This window comes from Myxine glutinosa, chromosome 10 (genome assembly GCF_964187855.1).
Source record: "Myxine glutinosa chromosome 10, kmMyxGlut1.1, whole genome shotgun sequence".
In the NCBI taxonomy this organism is placed as follows: Eukaryota; Metazoa; Chordata; class Myxini; order Myxiniformes; family Myxinidae; genus Myxine; species Myxine glutinosa.
Genome location: NC_136270.1, coordinates 7,311,799 through 7,334,420, shown reverse-complemented (window position 1 = coordinate 7,334,420; position 22,622 = coordinate 7,311,799). Strand labels below are relative to the sequence as shown.

Sequence of the window (22,622 nt, the reverse complement as noted above, 5' to 3'; positions counted from 1 at the left end):
GAGCAGAGAGCCGAGATTTCGGCAGTTTAACCATCAGAGGGTTGCTGGCAGATCTTGTGCGACCTGTAGGAATATTTGGGGGACAGAGCACAGAGAGAGCTGGGGGAGCAAGGCCGGAGAGGAGTCGGTAGAAGACAGAAAGACCACCTACCTGCCTGCGGTGAGTGAGTGAAAGGCCTTAAAACCTTTAAAAAACCTTTGACCTTAAAAATAGTTTGTTTCCCTATTTAGTGACTCAATATGCAAATGCTGTTCAATTTTCAAGTCAATCGGATGAAAATTGAGGATTTTAAAAACTTGGCCTATGTTGACCTTTTGGCCTAGGTTGACCTCAAAAATAGTTGGTGGTTGAATTCAGTGACCATATATGTAAATCCTCTTAGAATTTCAAGTCAATCAAATGAAAATTGGTGATTTTAGAAATTTGGCCTATGTTGACCTTTTGGTCTATGTTGACCTATGTTGGCCTACGCTAACCTCAAAAATACTTGGTGGTTGAATTCAGTGACCAGATATGCAAGTTATCTTCAGATTTCAAGTCAATCGGATGAAAATTGAGGATTTTAGAAAGTTTGGCCTATGTTGACCTTTTGGCCTATGATGACCTCAAATATACTTGGTGGTTGAATTCAGTGACCAGATATGCAAGTCCTCTTCAAATTTCAAGTCAATCGGATGAAAATTGAGGATTTTAGAAATTTGGCAAAGTTGGTGACCTTTGGCCTATGTTGACCTTTTGACCCCAAAAACAATAGGCTTCTCAATTGGGACGACCTATACAACTTGAAGTTTCGTGACGATCGGTTTCGAATTGTGACCTGTAGGCCGGTGACAAACAAACAGACAGAACCACTAACGCAACCGACCAATATACTTGAAAAATCTTCGATTCTGCAAGTAATAATGACGTTTAAAAGGATCATTCATTTCAATATGAACACTTTATTCAACATTTAAAAATAACCAAATCTGATGTAAACAACCTCCATGGAAGAATGCCAAAAATTAGGATGAACTAGTCCGACAAAACAATTTTTAAAATGACATATGATAGCATTAAACATGAATAATCCAATTCTTTGGTAGGCAATTCTCTGATGAATAAATGCATTTTCTTTATATAAAAGATCGAGGCTCATGGAGGGGTGAGGTCACAAAGGGTAAAATGGCAATAAACTGGGTCAGTGGAACCACGGTTGGATACAACAAAATGCAAGTGTGATATTACACTGCAATATTAAATACATAATAAAGAATGATAAACTAATCATGTCTAATACACAAATTAATGCAAAATGAAAGTTTTCAAAAACCGACAAAATCTATATTGAGCATATTTACAAGAAATGTAAACGTTCACAGAGCCATTGCATGGTTTCTCTTCAAAAAGCTAACCAACATTTTATTTGCTATTTAACTCTCTTAAGCCAGCCAATCACTGAGGCAACTTCGCCATGTGAATCTCTGAAGATTTTTTGTGCCAACTCACCAAACCGATGTTCATCGCAAAATGAGCATATAATTGGCCTGACTCGCATGCACTTGTGTCAGGTAAGTTAAAAACACCTTGACATCTTTGGTTATCATGAGAAACAGATAGATGTTAAGTCAACATTTCGGAAAATCGAGAGTAGAGCAAGTTCTGCTCGGCAACAATTTTGAGAGTTTGAAGAAACACGTTTTCAAGGATTAATTGAATCCCACGTACGCTGCATTATGAGATAAACCTGAGGTGACTCTTAGGTGATGCACCAACGGAACAGGTGATTTCTCCCTTGGATTCACCTAAGCACATTGTTCACTTTAAAACCTGTGTCAAGTTAATTCCGAATGATCTTCTAAAAACATTTTGGTCCATTTTATCTTGCTTTCTATAGAATACAAATAATATGCACGTGCACACTCTGGAGAAAAGAAAATTCATACCAATTCAAGAATGCAGGACTTTGAAAAGAACCCTTCAGTGTGGAGAAATGAAGATGTCATTTTCACAAAACTGCCGATCCACAGTTTTGGACAAACATTCCAGGAAGCGCTCGAGCGATACTGGTGATTCCTTGAGAAAAGAAAAAAAAAACAATTGTAAGAAATCACTTTCTTTCTCCCCACCGCGAACCCACTACCCCTCACCTATAGTATGTGATAAAGTGATGCAGTAGGTAGAAAATTTTATCTCCCACAGCTTTTCCCCACTACATTTAATCAGAGGTGTGTGGTGTCTGATTGTGCATCCTTACTGCAATCAAATAGGTGAACAAACTTGAGTGAAGTGTGTCCTCGTGGTACTGTGCAGTGTATTAATGCATGTGCCACGAATAGAAGAAATGTATCCAAATAAAAACCTACCTGCACATACAGTGCATGAGCCAGGAATGGAATCTTTCTGAGAGTTCGACCACTTAATCCTTGGCTTTTGCTGCAGGTTTCACATGGAAATGGGGTAAGAATTGGAATGGGAATGGGGGAGGGAAGAAGGAAATTTATACTTTGTGTCATTAATAAATTCACAAGATTTACAATATTAAAACAGAAGCATTGTAAGAAAAGTTTTCTTAACACACACTCCTTTTATAACTTTTAGGTAGTAGGTTGTAGACAGCAACCGCCCAGGGTAGTACTACCGTTCAGACTTAAGAGCATTAAAGTGGTGCCAGAACCATCTTACACTCTCCGTGTCAGGATTGCTGGTCTTACTTTCTGTCTCACTCAAATTACAGCTACCGGGCTAGCTTCAATCTCTTTTTCTTACAAACAAACATCATGCACTTTTCATCACACAATTTTTTGTTCATTTATTTAAGGCCTGGCCTCGATGAGGACTATAAAATAAAGTCCGTGACTGGAGCCTTCAACATTAAAAAAAAAATACTCAACCCAAAGAATATGCAGACGTTTTGCTCCGTATACTGTAGTAAAAGTAAATGCAGTGGTTCAGTGAGGGCAATCAAACTTTTGGACAAAAGTACTTTCCATTTTGGAAAGGTTGGAGAGGGGTAGTAGAGGAGATAATAAAACTTTCAACCATTTTTAGCTCACCTGGACTTTAGTCCGGTGGTATTATACAATTGAGCAGTGTCCATAGGTCAGTGAGTGAGTGAGTGAGTCAGTGAGTCCGTTCACACTTCAGTCATTATTGCTTGAACAAAACACAGGATTTTGATGAGACTTTGCCACAAGCTTCATATCTGATGCCTAAAGAAGGTGTATTGACCGCATCAAAAACTGCGCTTATTAAGGGGATCTACAGGGGGTGGGGGCTTGACTTCCCCCTTCCCAATATAGGTATTTGCTCTCTTCTCCAAAATTACACACACAATTTCAACGAAACTTGATCACAACCTTCATCGCCCGTGATGTACCAAAGTTTGTTCACGGCATTAAAACTATCAAGGTCTGAGGGGATCCTAGTGACTGTTGTTCCTGATCCAGATGAGCTTCAGGATCTGTGGTTCTATTTTGTATTATGGTTTGAATTAGGAACTTGTGGACACAGGTGTGATTAACCACTATTGTAGGCCTTGTGGTTCCGGTAAAAGTACAACTAGTTGGGAGAAGCGATACAAAATTGTAAAGATAATAGGTTGTTACAACTGCCTAATGAATCAACAGCCACAATGTTAGGTAATGGCTCTCTTGGGTTACAATTTGGCATTACGTGATATTAATGTGAATGGCTCAGGTATGCAGACTTGTTAGATTAGCAGATTTTCTTGCAGACAATGACTACTAAATTGATTTCGATAAGAATTTCATGAGGATTGGAATGGAAGAGCTTCCACAAGAGGAAGTGGGTGTTATTGAGGTGAAGCTGCATGTGTTGGAGATTCCCAGCTGTCACAGTACTGCCTAGCTCCAAGTTGACCAAGAGGGAACAATGAGCAAAAGGCACATTAGTGCATTAGTGCACAAACCTAATGGTCTTGTGGAATCATAAAAGCCAAAGGTGGTGGGATCACACCTAAGTGAGTGTGCAAATTTGGGAGACAACAGAACGATTGCTCAATGTGAGTATAAAGCCATAAACCTAGAGGTTGGAGAGGTTGTAAAGATAGTTGTGCGAAGAGGGAATAGATGTGAGTGAAAATAGCACTTTGCCTTTTCCACGAGTGGTACGTATGCATGGTCCAAGACTAGTTCATTGTATTTGAATTAGCCCCTACCAAGGCAGTGTGTTTTTATTGAGTCAAAAACATGAGCACTACAGTACAGGAACAGGGAAGCTGCTCCAGGGAATCAAGGCTGAGTGAGGTGCAAGGGTGTGGTGATTGGCAAGAACAGATTATTAAAATAAGTAATCAGCTATTTTTTTAATGCAATTACAACATTGAATTTTAAATGTTAGGCTATATGGAGAGGACTCCAGAGCGGTTATCTTTGACCCATGAGCTAAGGTAAGAATGTCTTTGCTTCCAAGTATCCCCTTCTTAGGTTACCATGTCAAGGCAAGCATCAATAACAACGATTGAGAAACTGGATCAAGTAGAGATTGCATGCATTGTTAACAGCATATTTCTGAAGTGACAATTTCAAACAAGCCAAAAGCTTCCCCGAGAAACTGCTTTCGGCACTGATGAAATAGGGATGACGAAACACTTCATCGGGGCAGCAAAGCTTGAAGGAAGGGCAGTGTTATGCATGAGTTTTAGTCATGCAACAATACAACAACAACAGGCATTTTAAGGCCATTTTCCCTGCGAGAGCGGGGGTTAGCCTTGCGAGCTTCATGACAATCTTCTCCATTTTGCCCTATTTTCTGCATCTCCCCTTGTTAACCCCCTTGCCTGCATTTCTTCTTTCACCACCTTTAGCCAAGTCTTTCTCGGTCTTCGCCGTCCTCTACTTCTTTCTACCGATGTGTACTGTCATGTCATGCAACAATGACCAACATTAATGCTTTCTGTATTGCCAAAAGTGTAAACCATTCATTTTTGTGTCCTTTCTTGGAGGTGTGGCTGCTTGTTATTGGTGACATAAAAAGGTTAAGGTGTTGGAAAGCAGTGTGAGCTGTGAAGGTGGGGTATGTCCAACAACCCGACACACCAATGGGTATTTGTTTTGTGCTGGTGCTTCCCAGGCTTCGTATACTTTTGAACTGGATCATCACTCCCTGACACTCTGCAACTCTCGAAAATCTTCTGAGGGAAGGTTCTCCCAACCTAGGGATGCACTAATGGTAGTTTGGTGGCTGCCCTTGAGGCACATTTCAACGATGCTGTCACGGCCAATTGGGACGGGGCAGGGCATATCGAAGTTGCATTCACACCCACTCCAAATCGGTCATCGGCAAGAGGTGGGAGTATAGCCAGATCGTCACAAATAGGGCATGCACCTGAGAGATCAGCATTTCGACCAAAGAGCGTAGTTGTTACTCACCCTGGCGTTGAAGTCACCAAGTCTAATCTTTGACTGTAATGGCATAGCTACTAAAGCGGTATCCAAGTCGGAATATAAGGTTTCTTTCACTTCATATTCTAAATCCAAGGATATTTAGCCACTTATGGTAGCCACCATAGAAACCACTTCACCGTTTATGGGACCAGGAACCACATGCCACACCAGCTACTGCCGAATGGATCTTGACCAACAAAATGCCTGCCCATGGTTTATCAACAAATCTGGAGTGGTAGCCAGGACAATAACAAAAGAAGCCCAAACACTCGTCCCTTTAATGCATCCACTCTTGTAGTTTTGATACTTTTTATACAGTCGTGGCCAAAAATATTGGCACCCTTCGACCTTTTTCAAATAATGCACCATTTCTTTCAGAAAATTAATGAAATTTAAAAATCTTTTAGTAGCCACATATGTATTTCTTTGGTTTGCAGTGGAACAAAACAAAAAAAGCTGAACAAATTACAATATCTTAGTTCATTCCGCACAGAAATCCTAAAATGGCCCGGACAATATTATTGGCACCTTTTAGAAGTTGTTAGAAATAATTAGATTTCAAGAAGGTGATTCTCCTTTACTTTGGAATTGAACTCACCTGTGGTGAGTTGCAAGTGCCTGCAATATAAAAATCACTCATTCAACCAGTCTGAATCGAGAAAAGGAGTCATTCTGCTGTTTTGTGTCATTGTGTGTACCACAATGAGCATGGTGAAAAGAAAGAAAACCAGATAATTGTCTGAGGAGGTCAGACACAAGATTGTAGCCAAGCATGGACAATCTCAAGGCTACAAGTCCATCTCCAGAGACCTTGATGTTCCTGTGTCCACCATACGCAATGTTATCAAGAAGTTTAAGGCCTATGGCACTGCAGCCAAACTCCCTGGACGTGGCCACAAGAGAAAACTTGAGTGAAGATTGCAGCGAAGGATTGTTCGAATAGTGGAGAAAGCACCTCGATCAACTACCAAACAGATTCAAGCTGACCTTCAGACACAAGGTACGACAGTGAAAGGGGGTTATATGGTAGGAGACCCAAGAGGACCCCACTGCTGAGAGAGAGACATAAAGCCTGACTGGAGTTTTCCAAAACACACCTGAACAAGCCAAAATTCTTCTGGGAGAATGTCCTGTGGACAGATGAGACCAAATTAGAGCTTTTTGTTAAAGCACATCATCTCTATGTTTACAGAAAACAAAATGAAGCCTTCAAAGAAAATGAAGATTCTGAACATTCTGAAGAAGAATGAAGATTCTGAAGCCTGATTGTGCAACTGGACCAGACGGCATCAGCCCACGGGTCCTAAAATCCTGCTCTGCCACTCTTTCACACCCTCTCTCTGTTCTCTTCGCCCTCTCTTTTGCTCAAGGTCATCTGCCATCAGCCAACATGACCGTTTTACACAAAAAGGTGCAAAAACAGATCCTTGCAACTAGAGACCAATCAGCCTGCTCCCAATTATCAGCCTCAACTGGTTCAGAGCTGGGTTACTGACTCGCATTCACAATTTCCTCTATTGATTTATGAAGCATACACCCGCATCTCTCCCCAAAAGGTGCATCACACCATCACCATCTCTTCTTTCCCAACCCCCCACCCTCTCCCCTTTTCATGTTGGGACCAACATAAGCCCGCAGGCTTACGTCATGTGAGCGAGGGATCGCCAACTAGCCCCACCTTCTTTATCTCCATGCCTATCACTCTTACATACATGTCTAATTTCCTGGAGTGAATTCCCTTTGTAGTTTCATAATAAGTTGACTGTCTAAGGAGATTGTGTATGAAAGGGTAAGACTTTATTTTGTGACTGCATTACTTGTGTATATGTGTATGTGCTTATTTGTTAACATGACCATTAGTTTCCAACCTGCCCGATTGTCTCTTTCTCTATTGGTTAGACATTTGTGTGTAAATTGTGGATGGGAGTTTTGCCCCGCAGTTTCACTCCGGTCTTAGACAAGCCGACGTCCCACTTAGTTCAGCTCAGCCGTTCTGGATTTATAGGAGTAGGTCATCAAGAGCACGGTTCCCTATTTGGGGGGATTAATTTGCCAGGAAGGCAATGCGGGATTTGGACGCGAGGACACTACCTAAATTAATCCATCTCAGACGGCATCCATGGTTGCCTAGCAACCCGTCGTGACACACAATTATCCACGGCTCGTCGGCTTCAGGGTCAAAGATAAGGAAGCGGGTTCAAGAAGTCACTCTTGACCCAGCAGGCAAAACCGTTATAATATATACATCTCAAAAATATTTTGTTAAAATACACGCCGCTGAATGGAGATATACAAGACCATGCTATCGATGCGGTGAATTTCTATTACATCAATGTTTCTGAGGAAAAAGTTGTGGTTAGGCCAACTATGGAAATTTTTGTCAGGAAATTTTTGAAAGCTTATTTTATAACAACATTGTATTGTATATGAAATTCAAATATCAAAAAAACTAATGCCTCTCAATGTTTAGCCTAAATCTATATGTAGATAAATGCTCACAGTAGAAAATACATTTTAAAAAGTACTAGAGTCAAAACTCAATTATTCTACCCATCAATATTGTTCCCTGTTATACAGACTGACAAATGAAGGGTCATGAGCTCAAACCCAATCAAGTAATTGTCAGGTACAACCTATTATCGACATGCAAGATGGCAGTGATGGTACAATGAGCCCACAGATGCTTTCAGTAGAGACAGCTGTGCCAAAAGAAGCAAAAAGATCAAAGGCTCACCTGGCAATGTCTCTCAACTGCAGGCTCAGATCCGAAACTTTGCTTTTCACAAAGTTCATTCGCTCCAGTTGGCGCAAATTTAGGAGCTGCTGCCGGGGATGGATTATATGGCACTGTGTGTGGTAGAAGAGTAGGAGAGCATGACAATTCCATTATAAAATATCCTGCATTAGTAAATAAATGCATGAACAAAAGTTTACTTTGCCAAATAGACAAGATGGTAATTCCAGTTTTTGTACCTAAAAATTACTTTTGTAAAATACTCAAAGCAAGTAACATTTCCCTGAAAGCAACACATTTTGCAATTGTAAAATTACTCTGCATCAGCTTAGGACCCAATGGCATCAGTGCGCATGTTCTCAAATTCTGTTCTGATAATCTTGTTCCTCTTCAGCCTGTCCAACTCCTTTGGCCACCCTTCTATTGGTTTCAAAGTCAGGTAACATCATTCCTTTGAGTCAGATAACATTGTTATGTTTGTAGGGGGGTGGGTAGATATTACTTAAGTACAGTTAGAAATTTATAGGTTATTATGGTCTGTGTTCGGGTAGTTAGCAATCTCAATGTAACAAGAAGGGAAATGTTAGCTGAAGGATTATCCTGGCTAAATGTGCATCATTAAAAGGGTGATACATTGTAATAAATAGTCAGGGTTTAAGTTTAAGAAATCATCTGTGCAACCTTCTGTAATCCCCGAGTGAGGTGCCGAGGGGGGAAAGGGAGGAGGCTTGGCAACGTTCAGGAAAGAGGAAAAGGTCTTGCAAAAGGTGGTGCTAAGCACCATCGTAAAATATTGCATGATAATATCCAAGAAAGAGAGAGGAGGGGCTTTGAAAGGGGGAATTGATGGAAGAAAAGAGAGGAGAGGAGTTTTGTCGAAGTCTCTCTGGGCGTGTAGTTTGAGATTGTCTCGTGAGGGGCGGGGTTGATCCTGGGCTGGACAGTTGGTGAATTGCATCTGAGGAGAGATAGTTGGGGATCGCCTCAGAGTGAGAGAACCGAGTTTTTTCGGCACGGGAAGTGGAAAAAGTTTACCTCACCTGAGAAGTTTTGTCATCCTTGGTTTGTCGTGCCTGGTCATCGTTCATCCTCGTCCATATCCGTCGCCTGTCTCATTGCCTGCTCGCCTGTTTTGTCTCTCCTGCCAATGTGTCTGCTTCGTCATTTGGTTCATGGATGCTTTGGCACCACCTGCATCGACACCTCAACAGAAGGCCTCACCTCATGCTTTGCTCCCTCCCCGATCTGCACTTGGGTCTGGTGTGTGGTGCCTTTTGAGTTATTTATTTCCTCTTGCAGTGAATAATTATTTATCCATTGGATCGGTGGTTCCTCCTTCCCTTCCTCATCCTGCCATCGTACCTTCTATCAGATTCAATTTTCCCCTGGAATTTGTGTCTAGAAATAAACCCCGTTAACATCAGAACTAAGAACCTCATGCGCTTCTTGTGTTCCCGAGTGTGCGAATCCACCATTAATCAAATGTGTCCAAGGGACTAAAGCCAGTTTCGGTCCATCTGTCTAGTTGCCGATGTTAATCAGCGCTGGACACGATAATATTTAACATCAGGTCATGTAAGATAACAAAAAATAAAAACCTGGTCCTCTCAATGACATGCCAGTAACCTTCCAATTATAAATGGTCATGAAATCCATAATCGCTGCAGAAGTCGTTTCTCTTTTCAAACAGCCTGATCTCCGACTATTGGTTTGGATTCCCTCCCAGTCACTCAATTATCGACATGCTGTTGCTTCTCTCTCGGCAATCATCAGAGGCTCTAAGTCCCACATAGGTGGTCACGGTGTCTCCCTGGTTATATATTGGGTTAACATCCTGGTGTCTGGTTCTGTTTAAGTTTCACTGACTGTGACATAGAAGGCAGCCATCACAACTGGCTTTCTAACCATACACTCATGCAATCAAGTTGCTATCAAATTAACCCGATAATGCACCAATGCAGCATCTTGAGTCCAGGCTTGGTCTTCAGATGCATAAGTAACCTCTGTGTTGCACTGGAACACCGTCTTCATTTTTGCAGGTTACTCCACATTTTGCTACAAAGAACCACATACCACCCATTGTGCTGTACAACAGTCACAATAGTAGTTAACTAGTACCTGTAAATGGGCAGAGCAGAGAGTATATTCAAACTCTTTTGTTCATTACCAATGCCCCTGATTTGCACTGTTGTTGACTGTCAGAGTTGTGCTGTTCGGGATAAGAAGTATTTGATTTTTACATTTCCCATTATCATTCGGCAACAGTGATTGAGGGCACAAGAACTGAATGAGAAACAAAGGCAATTCTGGTTTGCCATTATCACCCCTGAATAATTGGTGGGGAAAAAAGATTGTATTAGTGTTTGCAGAGATCACTTCTAAGGGTATATGTTTCATAGTTTACAGCATCACCTGTTCAAAGCAAGACAAATGTGCAATATAGCAACCAAATAACGAGGTCGGGAAGTTTAAATATCTTTGTCAAATATTGTTGAAAGTTTACACTAATAATTCAATCGTTCATGTCACTCAATGTAATCCCCAAAATGATGCCATTCTCTTCTGTTACTGCTACTTTTATGTTTTATGGCTCAAATGAATAACACCTTATTGTGCAGTTGTTGTTGTGTTGTTGTTGTTGTGCAGTCGATCAAAAGAGGAGATGAGCCAAACTCTTTCATTACTGGCTGACCAGGTCCAACATCCGTTTGGAGCTGGTTCGGGCAGGAATTTCGAATATGGCCATGGTGCTGGCAATGCCCCACATTTTTACAAAATACACAGTGGGATGCTAGCACCAGTCCATGAGCTAATGATAGCAGACAGGAAACCTAGCTTACCATCTATCAAAGGGACAGCATGTTGCCTGCGATTCTGCAAAGCACTAATTTTATAGTTTATAGTCAGGCCAAGAATCAAACTTGGAGGAGACAGCTCAAGGTGTGCCACCTCTACACCAACCCATCAGTATCCAAAATGACCACTCAACTGTTGGGAACTACTAACCCATGTGCCACACAAGCACTTGCTGTGAAGGTCATGACCACCAAGAAGCACCTTCCATGCATCCACCCTGCTATTAGCATTTATTATGCAGTTTATAAATTGTAGCCTTGAAAGAAGAAAAAGTCAAAAGTGCAACTTCCAACTCATTTTCAGTCTATGAAATATACTACATGCAGTGTCAGCTTCTGCATGAAGGCAACGTTTAGGCTTCAGAAGTCTCTGTGGCAATGTCAGCCTCCAGTACAACACCACCCCAACCATTTTTGGAAGGGTGACACCGACACAAGACCATCCTAGATGCAGCGCTTCTCACAATCTGCTGATAATAAGGTGATTCTAATTACTTTCATCAAAGTAATTTAAGACAAGAAATAGGCACAATATAGAAGCAACTACGACTTTGTTCTTGCTAAATCAAATCAACATGACTACAACACAGTTTACGAGGTCTAACTTACTCATACATTCACAGCATAAGCGGCTTCTCTCTGAAGAACAGAGATGTTAAAGACACTGTGATGAGGGGCACATAAGCTATGCTTTACGTCTCAAAATCCAATAATCCAGTACACAATGATGTATCACATTCAACCACAGAGAAATCTGTTGTAAGCATCCAGTCGATTTCAAATATAAACCACTTCATTGTTTATGGCACCAGCAACCACTTGCCACACCAGCCATTGCCAAATGCATATTGACGAACAGAATGTGTCAACCAGTGGTCAATAAAACAGATCTGGAGTGGGAGCCAGGAAAATAACAAAAGAACCCTAAACCCCCTCCTTTTAATGCATCCAATCTTGTAGTTTCAATACTATTTACAAATGTTGAAAAGACAAGGTTTCAGATCCAAAATGGTCACAATATCCAGCGTCAAATGATGGACACAGCTTTAGGCCTTTGCTCCCCTTGCTCTTCTTAATAGTGTCAGGATCTTCCTTTGTCAATCATGGCAATCTTTTCATGGTAGTGGCCTGAAAAGGTATTCACCCCTTCCAATAATGCCACATTTAGATGAATTACAAATTATATAGAAACAATTTTTCCAAATGAACTTTTTGTTATTCACAACTGAAGAGATCAAACTTCACACTGTTATACTTGAAGGAGGTTGCATGTAAGGAATCCCTGGAAAATACATTTACAAATCAAAATTCACTGGTTGCAAAAGTATTCAGCCCCTTAGGTCAGTATTTGATGGGTGGAAGCACCTTTTACAGCAATGACTGCTACGAGTCTTTTTGGGTATGTCTCTACCAGCTTTGTACAGTGAGACGGTGAAATCTTTGGCCATTCTTCATGTGAAAATTGCTCTAGTTTTGCCAAGTTTGATGGGGACTGTCGATGGACTGCAATCTTCAAGTCTCACCATAAATGTTCAATTGGGATCAAGTGAGGACTTTGAGTGTCAGGAGGAATGTGACCAAAAACCGTCTGGCCACTCTGCCATAAAGCCCAGATCGGTGGAGTGTTGCAGTGATGGTTGTCCTTCTGGAAGTTTCTCTCTTCTCCACGCAGGATCTCTGGAGCTCAGCCAGAGTGACCATCGGGTTCTTGGTCACCTCTCTTACCATGGCCCTTCTCCCCCGATTGCTCAGTTTGGCCGGGCGGCCAGCTCGAGGAAGAGTCCTGGTTGTTCCAAACTTCTTGCATTTAAGAATTATGGAGGCCACTGTGCTCTTGGGAACCTTCAATAAAAACCACCGTTTAGAGGCCATTTTTCCCCGCAAAGCGGGGGTTGGCCTTTTCGGGGACCGTGGTAGTTGTTGTTTTTTGCCCTTCCTTCCCCCTAGGGAACCTTCAATGCAGTAGAGATTTTTTTTGTTGGCTTCCCCAGATCTGTGCCTCGACACAATCCTGTCTCTGAGCTCTGCAGGCAGTTCCTTCGACCTCATGGCTTGGTTTTTGCTCTGATATGCATCGTCAGCTGTGAGACCTTATATAGACAGGTGTGTGCCTTTCCAAATCATGTCCAATCAATTGAATTTACCACTAGTGGACTCAAATCAAGGTGTAGAAACATCTCAAAGATGATCAAGAGAAATGGGAGGCACCTGAGCAAAATTTCAAGCGTCATAGCAAAGGGTATGAATACTTATGTCAATGTGATATTTCAGTTTTTTCTTTTTAATAAATCTGCAAAACTTTCTAAAATCCTGTTTTCTCTTTGTCATTATGGGGTATTGAGTGCAGATTGATGAGGGAAAAAATGAATTTAAACGATTTCAGCATAAGGCTGCAACATAACAAAATGTGAAAAAAGTGAAGGGGTCTGAATACTTTCTGAATGCACTGTAAGTCAGTCGCATCAGTAGGGCTTGGATAAATGATTAATTTATAAGTATTTTTCAAATGAATATTTTTTGTGATATTATATTTCTGTCATTCAGCCTGTGCCTTTGTGTAATAATTTGATAAATCAATATCCAACTCTTGGGATACTCCAAAGATAGAACCATCTTTTCCAACAAAAGACATTTACATTAGATTAAAAATGCCATCATAAAAATACTGGGTTGTTGAGTTGAAATAATACATATAAACATAATTGACCACAACATTTTCAACTCTTGGACTTTAAATGTTTGATAAACACCATTCTGTAAGAATTTCATTACTACAACCATAATTATAAAAATAAAATTTGCCTTGACTATTATGAATATAACCCCAATGAGAACAGTTCTGATTATTATCTTCTAAATTCACAATAACATTCTTTGTATTTTTAAATTCATCTCTCATACAAATAACCACATAATTAGTCCGTGGGCTGAGTAGGGTTTACATGCACCACCCCCACAACTTAACTTCCCGGGTATGTCCATGTACCCCCCACCCTAGGGGTTAGGAAAAACCATGTTAACAGAAAAAAAAACTCATTCCCTCATAGTTTGACCTCTGGTGACCTCATTAGTGACCTCATTTGCATATAACACATATTGTAAAGAGTGTCCCAGGACAAACATTTTGAGGGGTCATATGCAACCATAGGATGACGAGGTAAAAAGTTATGGCCATTTGAATTTCGCCTACCCCTAATTTTCAGAAATCACTGACACAGGGGGGGTAACATCAAAATATGCGTGGGAGGTACCTTGGGAATGAGTTTTTTTTCTGTTAACATGGTTTTTCCTAACCCCTAGGGTGGGGGGTACATGGACATACCCGGGAAGTTAAGTTGTGGGGGGGGGGGGGGGGTGCATGTAAACCCTACTCAGCCCACGGACTAAATGAGTTTTTAGTTTTTTACAATATTTGGCAAGTTCAATATTTAGCCCATCCCCTGCACAGCAGGAGAAAGGGTTTTGTAATCACTTCTGTGTGTGTGTCTGTCTGTGTTTCTGTCTATCTATGAGTCTGTTTGTGTGTCTGTCTGGGCCGTAACTTTTTTACCATTTGAGCTATTGTCTTTTTGAATTTTCACCAAAGCTCTATTCTGATAATACGATTATCATAATACGATAAGGCAAATTAATAATGGTGTCAAAAGGTTAAAGGTCAGCGTCACATAAAATCATCAATTTTCATCCAATTGACCTGAATTTTAAATTTTCCATTTGAGTTTTGTCATCAAATTTTCAACAAAGCTTTAGTATGAGAATATGGACAAGGCAATTTAATAATTTAGTCAAAAAGTCAAAAGGTCAGCGTCACATAAAATCGTCAATTTTATCCGATTGACCTGAAATTTTAAGAATTTGCATATTGGGTCACTGAATTGGTTCACCAATAAAAAGCTAGAGCTGATTGTTTTTTTTTTTAGATCAAAAGTTCAAAGTTCAAGGTTGTGTAAAACCGCCAATTTTCACCCACGAATGAGAGGTCCACTCAAAGGCATACTCTTCTGTGAGTTGTCCTCGATCCATATGCCGAGAGCCTTCTCCATCCTTTCTACGTGGACATCCCGGACATGGGTGACCACCTTCGTACATGATGCAGTGCTCGCTGCAACACTTTCACGAATTGCCTTCTCGTTCTTCCGTATGTAGCGAACAGTGGATTCGTCGACAGCATAATGCCTGCCCAAAGAGGCTGCACTCTCTCTCCTCTCAAAAGCTGGTCAAGCAGCTCCAATTTGTTGCTCAGGGTCATAACTTTTTTCTGCCTCTTGGTAGTCGATGCATCTCCGGCACTGGTCTTGCGCTTGGGAGCCATGATTGAACAATGAGCATAGCGAAGCAAAAACGCAGGTCAAAGCAATGGGACGAGAAGAATGATTGAGATGCAGGACACAGTTGGTATATGTACGAATGCAGGCATTGTGGGTATCTGTGGGACGGGTGAGTAGTCTGCACATTGTTTGTGGGGGATGTTATCGGATGATACCATATTGAGCATTCGCCAATTAATACAATAATAGATTTAATGAAGCGTTTTCATTCAATAACTCGTGGGGATGACTTGATTACGCAGCTGGTGGGACATCCCCCGAAGTGTTTTCATTGTGTAACATATTGGATGATGCTGTACCGCTAATTACAATAATAGATTTAATGAAGCGTTTTCATTCTACGAGGTGTGTTCAAAAAGTATCCGACCTTTGTTCATAAAAAATACTCGCATCCAGATACAACAAACTTATACTAATCTCCTTCAAAGTAGTCCCCTTGGGCTGCCACACACTTCTCCCAACGGTTCTGCCACTGTCGGAAGCAGCGCTGGAACGCCTCTTTTGGGATGGCGCGCAGCTGGTCCGTCGCATTCCGCATGATGTCTTCTCTGGACTGAAATCTGGTCCCTTTCAGGGGCATTTTCAGCTTGGAGAAAAGCCAGAAGTCACACGGAGCCATGTCGGGAGAGTAGGGAGCCTGACGAAGCACAGGTGTGTTGTGTTTGGCCAAGAAACTCTATCAAATGTGAAGAATGGGCGGGTGCGTTATCGTGATGGAGCTGCCAATTGCCCGCTGCCCACAGGTCCGGCCGTTTGCGTCGCACAGCGTCACGAAGGCGACAGAACCTCTTGGTAATACTCCTTGGTGATGGTTGTGCCGTGTGGTGCGTACTCGTGATGAACCACGCCACTGGAGTCGAAGACGGTCAGCATGACTTTGACATTCCCGCGGATCTGCCTTGCTTTTTTTGGCCTCGGGGATGTTGGATGCTTCCATTGTGATGACTGCAACTTGGTTTCTGGGTCGTACCCATAAACCCAGGACTCATCGCCAGTGATCACTGTGTTGAGGAAGCTGGGATCGCTGTTCACAGTCTCCAGCATGTCCTGTGCGATCTCCAAACGGAGTTGCTTCTGCTCAATCGTTAGCAGCTTTGGTACGAACTTCGCTGAGATTCTCCTGAAGCCCAAATCCTCCTTCATAATGGAATGAACGGTGTTGAATCTTGCGGATCGTTTCCACTTGCGAATCGCCAAGCTTTACACAAAATTTGATGCAGTAGCGTTGTTCAAGTTTTTCCATCATTTTGTCAAAAACGAAAATCCGATGGCGCTCACTTACACTTCCTCACTCATCGGCGGTCTGCCGTCGAATGACAGCTTCTGCAGGTGGGAAAAAATTCACGCGTGCGCATTAGGATCGCCTACATACGTGCACCAATCAAAGCCTCCCTAGCTTCATTTGTTTACGCACGACAAATTAAGGTCGCATACTTTTTGAACACACCTCGTATAACTCGTGGGGCTGACTTGTTTACGCAGCTGGTGGAATATCCCACGAAGCTCTCGCTTATAGTGCGGCTAAAATTTGCGGCTAAGAAAGCTATGAAAACACAAAGCACACGGCCGTGAATGTCGACGCAGGTCATGTGGTAGATACGACGAAGTGTTTTCATACCGTGCAGTAACTCACGGGGGATGACGTGTTACGCAGCTGGTGGGAGATCCTGCGAAGCTTGCTTATAATGCGGCTAAAATATGCGGCGGTGAAAGCCATGAAAATGCGAAGCACATGGCCGTGAATGTAGAAGCAGGTCATGCTTGAGGCACTTAGAAAATGTTTTTTTTCCCGTATGTCCAGCTGCTTTGTGCGTGGCTGGTGAAAGTTGGGTGTTCCAACTGTGTCAAGCTTGCAATTCGTGAAAAAAAATAAAATTGTGCCCTTCGAAAGACCGCAAATTCACGGGATACATGGTGAAAACCACAAATTCGTAGGGCACATGGCCGCGAATAGAGAAGCAGGTCGGAATTTATCACCCGCGAATATGCGGAACCCGCGAATAGCGGAACCGCAAGTAGCGGGGTCCGACTGTAGATGAAAGCTACCACATTTAATGATAAAAATATTATGGCTAACTTTCAAACCTCACCCTCTGAGGATTTGTGGGCTGTTCCAAATCAACTTCTCCTTCAGCCCCTGGCAAGTCATGGAAATACAACAACGATCCCTCCCCATCACCATACCATGAGTGATCCACCACTGGCGTTGATTGGCTCAGTTGTCGGCACAGTATTGTGGAAGTTGACTAGTTCTTCAGCAAGTAGACAAGATATTTGCACTGTTGTTCGTTGCCTTTACGTTTATTTGGAGTACGTTTAAGTTGCAGTGGCTTTATATCTACGAAATTCCAATTATTCCATGGGAATCGTTCAGGATTTTAGTGCTTCCAAGACACAGTTTTCTTTCCACTTCCATAAGTGTCTAGCACAACAAAGTGATGGGTACACACCCTCGAGTTGGCGGTAGACCACCAGTCATCGGGCCATCACACTCTCCTTATACACTGCAGCCATTGGCTGGTATTAGCAGGAAATGGTGGGAATGCGATGACTCTCGTCCACAGATATTTCTCATATTTCCTATACTTCCGTGAGTCCCATTTGCAAGCAGGGGCACACCAATTATGGTGAACCATTTTGGAATTGCCGTCAGTTTGACGATTTTGTTTGAATTCTGCCAACTGTGTTAAAAAATATTATTTGATTTCACCCTAGCAACGGCAGGCTCAAAGTGCCCCAATTCGCGGGAGTGAGTGAAGTGAGTCAATGAAAGTGAATGCATCGTTTGCATTCCCGAGACATTTTGAAAGTGTCATATTCCCTCGAGTGGATGGAAAATGAGAACACCCTCCTCCAAAATCAAAGTTCGCACAAAATGAGTGCAATCTGCATGTGGCACATTTATAATGTGAATGTTGCTACTGCTGGTTTACAACTTTTATGATAATTGCTGGAAAGCAGATAACTCCAAGGAGGAAAATTAGAGATATGGGACAAATCATTCACATGTTCAAGAGAGAGCAACAAAAAAAATTAAATAACGTTTCTCTTAAATCCATGAATCATTGTACAACCCCATATATTATTAAGCTTCATGCACACATCAAGCGGTAATTTCTCCCCCTCTATGCCAAAATGTACAACTTCTTAATGAGCCTTGGAAATGGGAGGAAAAAGAAAACAAACTTTCAAAGCCTTGTTTTCCAAGCAATGCCAATAAAAGGAACGTCCATTGATATTCAAAACTGCATTACAATGTAGTTTTGTAATTTAAAGAGAAATCTCTCTAATTTATCCTGAATAATTGCAATTCAATCTCCATTATAAATTGATCCCCTTACCTTCCCTACATTTATCATGTGCAAAATACCTTCATGAGCTCCTCCAAGCCTGATAAATATATCTTGAAGATAGCAGCAGCAGATGGTGGGCCAATGTACTGCTTGATATCAGCACGGTCAACAAATGCCATGTCAATCTTTCCTGTTAGATTGGATGTTGTCAGGATGATGACATTAGGATACCTATAAGAAAAAGGAATATTAATCTGCATGACACACTTTATTCATGATCTTTTTCCCAATTGGCATACATTTGTTACAATGCAGCATTAACAATAACATTTTCAAATAATCTATAACTATAAAAATAGGGACTTTCTAACCTTTGGTGATCACAAATGAAACAATAAAGAGCAATCAGAGATTGCAGACCCTCGCCAGGATTTGTTTTGTATGGTGTATTTTGTGTGGCAAATACTCAGAAGGACGAAATGAAACGTTGTTGATTACAAATGAAAGGTCTAAATGGTCTAGTTGTAAAGGTGTAAAGGTCAAATGTCTGAAAAGTTGTAAAGGTCAAATGGTCTGAAGGTCGAAATATCTGAAAAGGTCTTTCGAGTATAGAAGCATCTTAGGAGTCTGGAATGGTCTTAAGGGTCTGGTAGGGTATTAGAGGTTTAAGGGGATCTGAAAGGGTCTTAGGGGATCTGACAGGGTCTTAGGGGATCTGACAGGGTCTTAGGGGATCTGACAGGGTCTTAGGGGATCTGACAGGGTCTTAGGGGATCTGACAGGGTCTTAGGGGATCTGACAGGGTCTTAGGGGATCTGACAGGGTCTTAGGGGATCTGACAGGGTCTTAGGGGATCTGACAGGGTCTTAGGGGATCTGACAGGGTCTTAGGGGATCTGACAGGGTCTTAGGGGATCTGACAGGGTCTTAGGGGATCTGACAGGGTCTGGCAGGGTCTTAGGGGTCTAAAGGTTCGTAAGGATCTAAAGGTTCGTATGGGTCTAAAGGTAATAACCCTTTGAGTACAGGATTTTTTTTTGGATAAAAATACCCCCGGTACGGGATTCATTTGGCATTACGGGAATGCAACCACGTACTGACGATCTATTTATAGGTATAGTCGATGACATGCAGTAACGTCAACCGGACACAAAACTTTTTCGCGGGTTGCGGCACTGCACGTCATCCGTACTCAAAGAGTTAAGGAGTGTTATGGGTCTAAACTGTATACAGGTATTTCAGGGTGTAACAGGTCTTAAGGGTCTAACGGTCTTCGGGATCCTAAAGGATCTTTAGGGTCTTAAAGGGTGTTGGTGTTCTCAGGGTCTTAGGGATCTCAAAGGGTCCTGGGCATCTCAAAGGGTCCTGGGCATCTCAAAGGGTCCTGGGCATCTCAAAGGGTCCTGGGCATCTCAAAGGGTCCTGGGCATCTCAAAGGGTCCTGGGCATCTCAAAGGGTCCTGGGCATCTCAAAGGGTCCTGGGCATCTCAAAGGGTCCTGGGCATCTCAAAGGGTCCTGGGCATCTCAAAGGGTCCTGGGCATCTCAAAGGGTCCTGGGCATCTCAAAGGGTCCTGGGCATCTCAAAGGGTCCTGGGCATCTCAAAGGGTCCTGGGCATCTCAAAGGGTCCTGGGCATCTCAAAGGGTCCTGGGCATCTCAAAGGGTCCTGGGCATCTCAAAAGGTCCTGGGCATCTCAAAAGGTCCTGGGCATCTCAAAGGGTACTGGGCATCTCAAAGGGTACTGGGCATCTCAAAGGGTACTGGGCATCTCAAAGGGTACTGGGCATCTCAAAGGATCCTGGGGATCTCAAATGGTCCTGGGGATCTCAAAGGGTCCTGGGAATCGCAAAGGGTCTTGGGGTTCTCAATGGGTCTTGGGGTTCTCAAAGAGCAAACCCTGGGGGGAGGCGGGGGGGTTTATCAAAGGGTCTGGGGGGGGGGGGGGTTCGAAAAATTTGTCTGGGGGGCGGGGGGTAGGTTATCAAAGAGTCTGGGGGTTCTCGAGGGATTTTATGGTGTTAGGGTTGTAAAGTGTCTAAACTTAAGTGTCTTTGGTTTCTAAAGGATCTAATGTAATTAATACGCATAGTCACGTTCTGTGCAGACAAACAGACAGACCCAAATGCAGTATCATCTCCTCTGGCAAGAGTAACTAGCACAGCACTCAATAGAGCACATACCTCCACAAGGCTGAACAGTTTATGCTTTGTATCTCACCGATAGGCCGGATATGCATCTGTACCTGAACCACAATCTAATCGGTTTGTTCTTGTAACCTACAGAACTCGTCCACCAAGTTCCGCCCGAATCCGTCCACAACGTTTTGTGATATCGTGCGACATATATTTTTGACCCCGTCTCTCAATTATAAAGAATCACTTAAAATATATATATAGTGTCAGCATCCGGATCTTCACCAAAATTCAATCAATTACTCCTCGTCATACACCCAACCTGTCCACCAAGTTTTGACCGAATCTGTCCATAAGCTTTTGAGATATCCTGCCCACAGGCAAACAGACAGACATGAAAACATAACCTGCGTCCACCATCGGTGGCAGAGGTAATAAGGATAATGAATACAATGGCAGGGATAGGGACGTGGTGAAGACATGAAAAGGTGACCATAAAAATAGCAAAGTTAGCAAAAAGCTAGATATTAATCAATGATTCAACCACATTGAATGAAATCCAGGGTGAGTAGAGAATAAGTAAATAAAAACAGGACAAGTACAGCTACATTCAAAATACACTGCCCCGATGTCAAATAAATAAATAACATATTCTCCAGTGTGTAACATTGACAGGGCGCCTTAGGCGCCCGACGATGCCGCCGTGCAGCACATGGAGACGGAATTGGGAGGGAGTGGTGTACAATAATTATTGATTGTGTCATTAAAAATAAATAAATAGTAATCGTAAAATAATTAATATCTTAATAAATTGGCTAATAGCATACCAAAACCGCCACCGTTTCATCTGAATCGGTAACGTTATTTAAATTTATTTAATAATTAACTGTAAAATTAAAAAATTAATCGATTTATTGATTAATCAATAAATCAGAAATACCCTGTATAGCCAAATCACTTGGTCACTGTCGTATCCAAATATCAGCTTCTTAGCTCAAAAGGTGCCTAAGATATTGCCCAGATGAGAAAGAAAAGAAAGAATAAGTACAGTACTTCCTTCATAAATCGATAATAATTAAGTAATTAACCAATTGCATGATTAATCAAAAAATAAATATATCGTTTTTGCCAAAGCACTTGTTCACTATTGTGCCCAAATATCAGCTTCCTAGCTCAAAGGATAGCTGAGATATTGCCCCGACAAACAAACAAGGAAGAAAGAAAACAAACAAACTCGAACGCCACTCAGTAGAGTGCATACTCCCGCCGTGGGTCAAGTTGGAATAATACGATTTCACAAAAGTTTGAGGGAGTAGTTCAGTGACAACACAAGACAAGACAACACAAGACAGATACTGCACAGATATATATTTAGAATATATAGAAGATAATGTTTAAAAAAACAAGGCAATTTCACTTACATTTTCAGATTCAGCATTCAATTCTATATAAGTGAGTGTATTTTGAGGCATGTGTGACTTCAAATAAAATTGGAAGCCAGGAAAACGTTCGTTTCATTCCTTAGGGATACAACATGGAAAACTGGCCCAAACGTCAAAACAAAACTCGCTCATTTTAAGTAGTACAAGCTAATGCGACCACTCATTCTTCTGGGAAGAATCACGTGCACATGCTTGTCACACTTATAACTCACCTAAGTCTTTATAAGTTCATCAAATACTGACACCGCAATTGACATTCGCTGAGGTAAATGTTGATATCTTCTGAGGTAATTTTTTAAAAAAGAAGAAAAAAAAGTTTTAAAGCATGCATTATACGTATCAAACGATACATTTTATGAAACGGGGAAACTGAATACACACTTTGGTGGTTTTAAAATGACAGAATATGTCTTTATTAGAAGAAAAAAAAAAAAAGAACCTTGAAGA

The 22,622-nt window shown here is 41.8% G+C and overlaps 1 protein-coding gene across 4 annotated transcripts in view; it reads right to left on the bottom strand.

Annotated features, from left to right (window-relative positions):
• Window positions 1-22,622, bottom strand: part of LOC137434264 (pachytene checkpoint protein 2 homolog) — a 99,409-nt gene that overhangs the window by 26,528 nt on the left and 50,259 nt on the right. For 2 of the 4 annotated variants that reach the window (XM_078785318.1, XM_068127101.2), the window contains exons 11-15: window positions 18,676-18,829; window positions 8,123-8,235; window positions 2,347-2,416; window positions 1,927-2,056; window positions 923-1,785 (exon numbers count right to left, since the gene is read on the bottom strand). In XM_078785318.1, the coding sequence (XP_078641444.1) occupies window positions 1,961-2,056; window positions 2,347-2,416; window positions 8,123-8,235; window positions 18,676-18,829 (433 nt within the window). In that variant the 3' untranslated portion in view covers window positions 923-1,785; window positions 1,927-1,960. Of the gene's footprint in view, window positions 1-922; window positions 1,786-1,926; window positions 2,057-2,346; window positions 2,417-8,122; window positions 8,236-18,675; window positions 18,830-22,622 lie in introns of those variants that run through there. The other 2 variants (XM_068127103.2, XM_068127102.2) reach the window with 1 other exon arrangement.